This window comes from Trachymyrmex septentrionalis, unplaced genomic scaffold (genome assembly GCF_001594115.1).
Source record: "Trachymyrmex septentrionalis isolate Tsep2-gDNA-1 unplaced genomic scaffold, Tsep1.0 scaffold103, whole genome shotgun sequence".
NCBI classification, from domain to species: Eukaryota; Metazoa; Arthropoda; class Insecta; order Hymenoptera; family Formicidae; genus Trachymyrmex; species Trachymyrmex septentrionalis.
In genome coordinates, this window is record NW_017304155.1 from 424,605 (window position 1) to 432,395 (window position 7,791).

At 33.0% G+C, this 7,791-nt stretch overlaps 1 protein-coding gene across 1 annotated transcript; it reads left to right on the forward strand.

Moving 5' to 3' along the window:
• The first annotated feature begins 2,683 nt into the window (after positions 1–2,683).
• LOC108757323 (cytochrome b-c1 complex subunit 10-like) lies at positions 2,684–4,398 on the forward strand. The gene is made up of 2 exons (XM_018501817.1): positions 2,684–2,988; positions 4,141–4,398. The coding sequence occupies exons 1-2, from the start codon at positions 2,942–2,944 to the stop codon at positions 4,253–4,255; spliced, it is 162 nt and encodes a 53-aa protein (XP_018357319.1). The 5' UTR covers positions 2,684–2,941; the 3' UTR covers positions 4,256–4,398.
• Positions 4,399–7,791: the final 3,393 nt, after the last annotated feature.

A 7,791-nucleotide genomic window follows, 5' to 3' on the forward strand; every position in this document is an offset into this window, starting at 1 on the left:
TTATTTAAAAAATTTGAAAAAATTTTACATAAATGACTGGTACATTACTAAAGCTATATTGGACGCACATGCGTCTGAAATTCGGCCCTTCTAACAACATTGCTAGCAGTTTGCATGGTAGATCATATCCATGGAGTATAAAGAATAGGAGACCGAACTAAGGCCGGTATTCATAGTCGAGTCTTATTTCAAGACCGTCTTAAGTAATGTCTTAAGACACTAATGCAGCCTTCTGATTGGTTCAAGACTTCTTAAGACCGTACTTAGAACGGGTTGAATATAAGATATGACTATAAATACCGATCTAAGTTTTAAAAAGTGTGATCAAAATCAGGTTTCTGAATTGGTATTGGTGGTGCTCGGCGGCGTTCGAATCGCAAAACTTCTCTCATATACGTTTACGCACGTACAACCGAATATAACCTAAAAATAGAAACGTTATTCTTTGACAGTAACAGGAAAATTGTCATTAAAACTGCATGAAGAATGGAGCATTCTTCATGTAAAATTAGTATGATCTATCATGCAAACTGGGAAAACGATGTCGAACCAAAGCAACATCTCGATTGAACTAATTCAGGTGATCACTTTTGACCACGCTTTTTGACAGCCTCGTCCATGTAAGTTCGAAGTTCGAACATCTATTCTGTATACTTCATGATCATATCAGAGAGAAACCTGAAAAGAGCTATGCCGGCCTTTTTCTTGTTATCATCGAAATCGCCCGTACACTATCGCCAGTACATTTATTTTCAGTTTGTGTGACTACATACATTTTCTGACACTATCAATAAAATCGTATTGTCGAAAGTATGTACATAGATGTGTTTCGTCTTTGTACTAAATCCTTAGGATAGAAGCGTGCCGACGTATCTTTTCTATGGATAGTCGGTACGCTTCTATCCTGAGGATTTAGCACAAAGACCAATCACATCTACTTTTGACGATACGATTTTATCGTATCACGATAGTGTCAGAAAATGTATGTAGTCATCATGGAGGACAGAGACTAAGGAGACCGAACTAGGATTTGGAAAGTGTTGTCAAAATCAGGTTTCTGAATTGATATTGGTGGTCCTCATATGGTAGGCATTCAAATCGCAAAACTCTTCTTACGCTTACACACAATCAAACACACATAATCTAAAAATGGAGATTTTATTCTTTGACATCATGCTTTGACAATAACAGGAAGACGTAAATTTATATAAATTGTCATTAAAACTGCATGAAGAATGGAACGTAACATGTAAAATTGATATGATCTACCATGCAAACTGCGAGAACAGTATCGTGGAACGAAAGCGTCATCTCAATCGAACTAAGATGATACTAACTTCAGATAACCATTTTTTATTATGCTTTTTGACAGCCTTGTCCATGTAAGTTCGGCCTCCTATTCTCTATACTCTATGGACTATATAATCGTGGACGGTTGACGCCAACTTCGTTGATAGTTAAGATCTGTGGCGACGCCGTGTGGCAAAGCGACAGTTGGCAACAACAAAAATAGCTGCTATAGAAACTTTCTGGCAGTAGAATCCTTTAAAAAAATAATTGTAATTTTTAAAAAACGATGCTATATTGTTTTGTGGAAGTTTGCACATCAAAGAAATACTGTAAAAAAGATAAAATAAGTGACTAGCCTGGAGTTTTATGGGTATGTGAAAGTTATACTTTCTAACATTGTACACAAATTGTATAAGTACACAACAACGCGTTATTGTAGTTATAATAAAGCTTTCCATGAAAATAGAATTAAAAATAAATAAGATATATATACATACTTATTCAAGATATACAATCATTCTTTTATTCTTTGTTTTATCCGCACTGCACTAAATCATCATTCTCTTATATAGATTTCCAAGTTGTCAAGAATTACGTGAAGAATGGGTCAAGGCTGACAATATTTCAAGGACAATAAAAATTACATTAATTATTTTGTATATTTTGGTACAATATTTATTAACAACCACCCGTCTAATTCTTACATCCTTTTTATAGCCTTTAAATTTTCCGTAATTTGCCACACAGAAGCTAACTTCATATTAGATAACCTTACGGGCGAGAGGGATGGTGGAATGAGACTACTGGCAGTTTATGATTATATAGTCAAAGGAACACACGTGTGTGTGGGCCATAGGAGATATAGGCAATGTTTCCTCCATGTCTATATGCTGTAAGGTTGTGTGTGCGTAAGGGTACATCCACATAAATTTGTATAGCCACATAAGCGTATGCATAAAGAAAATTATCCAATTGCATTATCCAATTTCTCCTCTAAAGACGCACGTAAAATGTGATTAGATAATTCTCTTTATGTATACGTGTACGCGGCTATGCAAGTTGTGTGGATATACTCTAAGGACTGCCATACACAAAATTTCTGTAATAGTAACCGTAAGACGTGAACTTAAGCCGATGAGTCAATCAGGATATTGCTTTAGATCTATGTACTCTAACGGAAATAGAAATAGCAGTAAACTTATTCATAAGGTCGAAATTTCAACCGGTCGAATTTCATTTTATTTCGAGTTTATGGATAAGTTTACTGTTATTTCCATTTCTGTTAAATTACGTAATCTAAAGCAATATCCTGATTGGCTCATCAGCGTAAGTTTACACCTTACACATATTGTTACGGAAATTTGTGTGTGGCAGCCCTTATAAGCCTACATGAGAGGAGCTTTGCAATTCGAACGTTGCCTACCAAGCACTAATACCAGTTCAGAAATCTGATTTTGACCACACTTTTTAAGTCTAATTTGATCTCTTATTCTGTATACTCCATGCTTGACATCATGTTTCTGAACTAGATAACTTCGTATTTTGTGCAGACTTATCTCTCGTTTTCTATTCTCTATACTTCTAAAGTACCCCGAATTTTCCTCGGCATAAAAATAAAAGATTTGTTACTGCAAATTCAATATAAAAAAAAATGCCTCTACGAATAACACGAAAGAACTTCGAATTAGCATCAAAATGGTGAGTGTCCAGTATTTTTGGTATTCCAACTTTGATGTAGTCTTAATGTGCAAAAGAGTATTGAACATGGGCGTATCGTGGAATTTTTTTCGGAAGAGGGGGGGAGGTTTTCTATCAACCCAGGGATGTTCCTCAGATGTATCTGAATCAATCGGAATGAGAACTAAAAAAATAGGATTTTGCAATTGCACTGTAAAGGACATCACAGCAATTTCGTTGTGACATTTTCGACAATTTTTAATGTAATGAATTCCATTTGGATACTTTTACAGCTTTTAATATCTCCTTGTATTTTATTTTGAAAAGGAAAAATGTTAAGTTTTGTATATCATGTAACTTTTATTTTATTTTTTAAAGTATAGGCAATACAACTACTACAAATATAATATTTAATTCTTTAATATTATTATTATTATGAACATTACATAACCTTTATATAAATTTTGATCAAAACAAGAATACTAAATAACGTAAAGCTTTCTCCCTCTTATTCTATATTTTTTCGAAAAAATGATTATAAAATAATTATAAAAATAATTATAAAAATGATTATAAAAATATAGACCAAGTAGATGCAAGAGTTCACCAAGCGCTCCATGAGCAATTGTACTGAATATATCAATTATAGCGTTATGCATTTGAATCAAAAGTTTTAAAAATTACTTACATAGTTTTATAACAAGAAAAAAATATTTTGACTGCAAAAATTTACATAAAGTCAAATGTAAAGTTGTATGTTTTTACAATTAAAAATGGAAAAGAGGGATTTGATATAATATATCGCTAATTGGCTAATTTAATGAAATATTCTTTTTAGTAAAGCAGTGAAAAATTATTAGACATCGACCGATGTGAGTGCATATTGCTATCGGGATTATTCTAAAATGAAATAATAAATTTTAGGGGAGGGAATTCCCAAAACCACTTCCCTGAATACGCCCATGGTATTGAATCATTCATGTTATTTCTAACTATTAAATGACTGCATGGAATAAATAATAACAAAGTTTTATATTTTTATAATTTTCATATATTTTTCTCTCTCTTACATCAAAGCAAGAGAGATTGTTTTATTTTGATATAAGTATGATCTTTTTGTGCTGCATTAAATATCTGATATCTTTTATTCAAGATATTAAATAATTCTTTTAGGACTCCAACTGCAGTGGCTTATGGAACTGGTGCATGGTTATCACTGTTGTACTTTACAGACTGGAAAGCAGTGGTGCGATATATTCCATTCTATGGTAGCAAATTTCAAGAATAAGTTACAAGAGATCACTCAATAAGATTATGTAATAGTTTTATTGGAACGATAGAGATTCTATTGTACCATGCTATATTTATATTTGATCTGTTTATTTAAATTATAAGGTATTAATAAAGAAACATATGAAGGTCAAACTGATGAAGGTTTATATCGTGAGCTCCAGTTGAATCTTTTCCTCTACTCTAAGGCTCTTTTCTTCCGTTGCTCATAAATAAAATTTGCAAATTCCTCAGCTTTTGCTGCTTTCCGCCGTTTGAACCATGGTTGTATAAAAATTCTGCATAAGGAAATGCATTACATTTTAATCATATATCCTTATTTCATTCTTGTTTAATATTTCATAAAAATAGAGCAAAATATATACTTACGTGAAACCTACTACAGAAAAAGCACCGCCAATCACTACAAGCCCCAACTGACTAAACTTATTAAATAGCAGATTTTTGCTTCTCGTTATCAAACTAAAATTTATTACAATGTTAAATTTTAAGAAAAATATCATTTATAAAATCTTTACCCATAATCAAATTTGTTTTTAAAATAAGCAGTGATAGTTTTTTAAAAAAAGAATTACAAATAATAAAAATCCTTGCAATATATTTTTATTATTTTTTTCTTTTTTTATTAACATGCAAATTTTATTTTTTTGAATTTATTTAGAAAATCTTAATACTAGTAGTACTAACATTATATATCGATAATAGTACTGATAATGATTAATATGCACAGATAATTGTAATTATAACCCACCCACACACATACACACATACACACACGCGCGCAGAGATCCAATCAAACGTTGTATTAAATAATCGCGAAATATATGATAATATAATTGTACAGGTTATAATCGTATCATTAAGTACGATGTCGCTGATTACCTCATTTAGCTGTAGTTCTTTTTCACATTCTTTTATATGTTCCTTTAATACAGAATTCCAAGTGTAAATACCGTTTCCTATTCCTAAAGCCAATACGAAATAAATTTGATCCTTACGTAAGCCTTGTAAAATCCTGAATCTCATACTACCTATATGATCAACGGGTGCATTCAGTACTATGAGCAGAGCATGGAGGAAATAGCAGAGAAACCTGAGAGAGGCCATAAGGGCCATTCCACACAACTTGCATAAACATATGCATAAAGAAAATCATTCAATTGTATTTTACGTTTGCCTTTATGACAGAAATGTGATTGCATAATTTTCTTTATGCATATGGCGGCTATGTTGTGTAAAATGGCCCTAATAGCCGCAGCACAGACTCTTGCATAAAGCATAATGCATAGTGCATAAGGAAATCAACCAATCGAAATTCTTCTTTTCTATAAAATAGGAGGAAAGGAAAGATTCTGATATTAGTTGATTCGCTTATGCACTATGCATTATGCGTTATGTAAAAGTCTGTGCTGCGGCCTTAAATCTGTTTTCTAAACTGTTGACTAAACCAGTATACACTTTTGGAACTTAAAGTGAAATAGGTATATGTTTTGTGGAGACACACACACACATACACACACACACACACACACATTCTCACACTCTTTCAGTTATACTTCACTATGCCTTATACTCGTTTAGACTCACATACTCCGCGACCAGATGGCGCGCTCTCACGAACACGATACTGAATTTCCCATCTAGATATTCCTTCTTCTTCTTCTTCGTTCTTTTAACTACCTAATACACGAGAGACATCAAGTTACATTGTCGCGATAAGATATTGTATGTGATAATAAACAAACGTTGTTATTTGTGAATTTCAGTTCCTTCATTACCTACGTTTATTATATGTAGCAATTCACTACAGTTTGATATTTGTCAAAAGCGAGAAAGAGACTTCTAGTGCAGTTTAGTGCAGAAACAGAAAACAGACCACGTGCCAGCCCTCTTCCTGTAGGGTGAAATCACACGGTGCAGAAAAAGGCTGCAGAATAAAGAATGCATCATTGGTTGAGTTCAGATAGACAAAGCGGCTAAGCATGCTTACCGAGCGATTGAATATGATTGGTTGGATCTATAAGTAACATCCAATTATGCTCGTTTGCTCAACAAGCAGACTAGCCGCTTTGTCAATTTTAACGCTATTCGGAATAACGCTGATTGGTTGCTTCTATGACGTATTCTCTATTTTTCAATCGTTTTTCGAACCGTATGACACTAAAGGTAAAATCATACGGCGCGGAATAGGATTGCGAAATAGAGAATGCGTCATTGAAGCAACCAATCAGTGTTGTTCTGCACTTTTCCAGCTTATTAAAATGAAATATAATTTATAAAATTTTGAAGACAATTATCACTCACCGAGCGATTCGTTCTTATTTGTGGCCATAAATAAGAATCATAAATAACCAATTCCTCGGTGAGCAAGCTGCATTCTGAAACCCATAAAAAAAGTGTTGCAATCTTTCTGTGACTGGCTGTACATAACTGGTCAGTACATGCATTTTCAATTTGTGAACTGCGTGACTACAAACATTTTCTGACACTATCGATAAAATCATATTCTTAAAAGTAGATGTGATTTGTCTCTGTACTAAATCCTCAGAATAGGAGGGTGCCGATCATAGTGGAAAGAATATAAGATGAAATATTGAGCATAATGGCGATAGCAATACTGGAAATAATCAAATCTTCCTCAATATGCACTTTTCTGCGTATAATAGCGCTGGTTATATTGGAATAGTCAAATTCACTCTTCTACTGTGCATTCATGGGAGTACTTCACCTTATCATAGTATAATTACATACAGTAGCGACAGTAGTTGTCAGCTTCTTTAATGTCGATGGTCACCGATCACGTAATTGCCAGCTATTTTTACAGACCGAATTTGAACGGCATCAAGAGACGTTGTAGTAAGGCACTATAATATAAGTATTCGCATCCGCCATTTTTAGTTCTTTTCTCATTCTCTTGCTTCTTTCCCCAATCCCTTGCTCTTTCTTTCCATTCCGCCACTAAACTAAGAAGATTGAAGAGAACAAAGAATGGGGAAGAGAAAAATGGCGGATGCGAATATTATAGTGCTCTAGTTGTAGTATTTCGCATATACAATATTTTTAAAATTCGGATAAATTCTATATATGATTTTAGATATATTACTGTATACATTAATATAGATCTGTTTTTGTTTTTAATTTCAATATATTGGAATGAACCAAATGAAATCATAAAACAGTATATGAAACATGATATTTATAAGCCAACAATTTATTGATTATTTCAGATAGCATAATACTTAAAATTGGGACATAAAACGTCTTTAAAATCTCTTTAAGATAGCCACAACATAAATCTTCAAGATATTTTATGCTCCAGTTTTGGACATGTATCGAAATTTGTGCTGTCTAGGATATAGAATAGGAATAGAGAAAACGATAAAACAACGAAAAATTGTATTTACTTAATTATTGTACAATAATATGAGGATGTTTCGATAAGTCTGGTAAATCTTTATGAGACGCCACAATCCATTTGATGATATGACACCTGGAAACTATCACTTTTCAAACCCTTCCAGATTAAATTTCAGC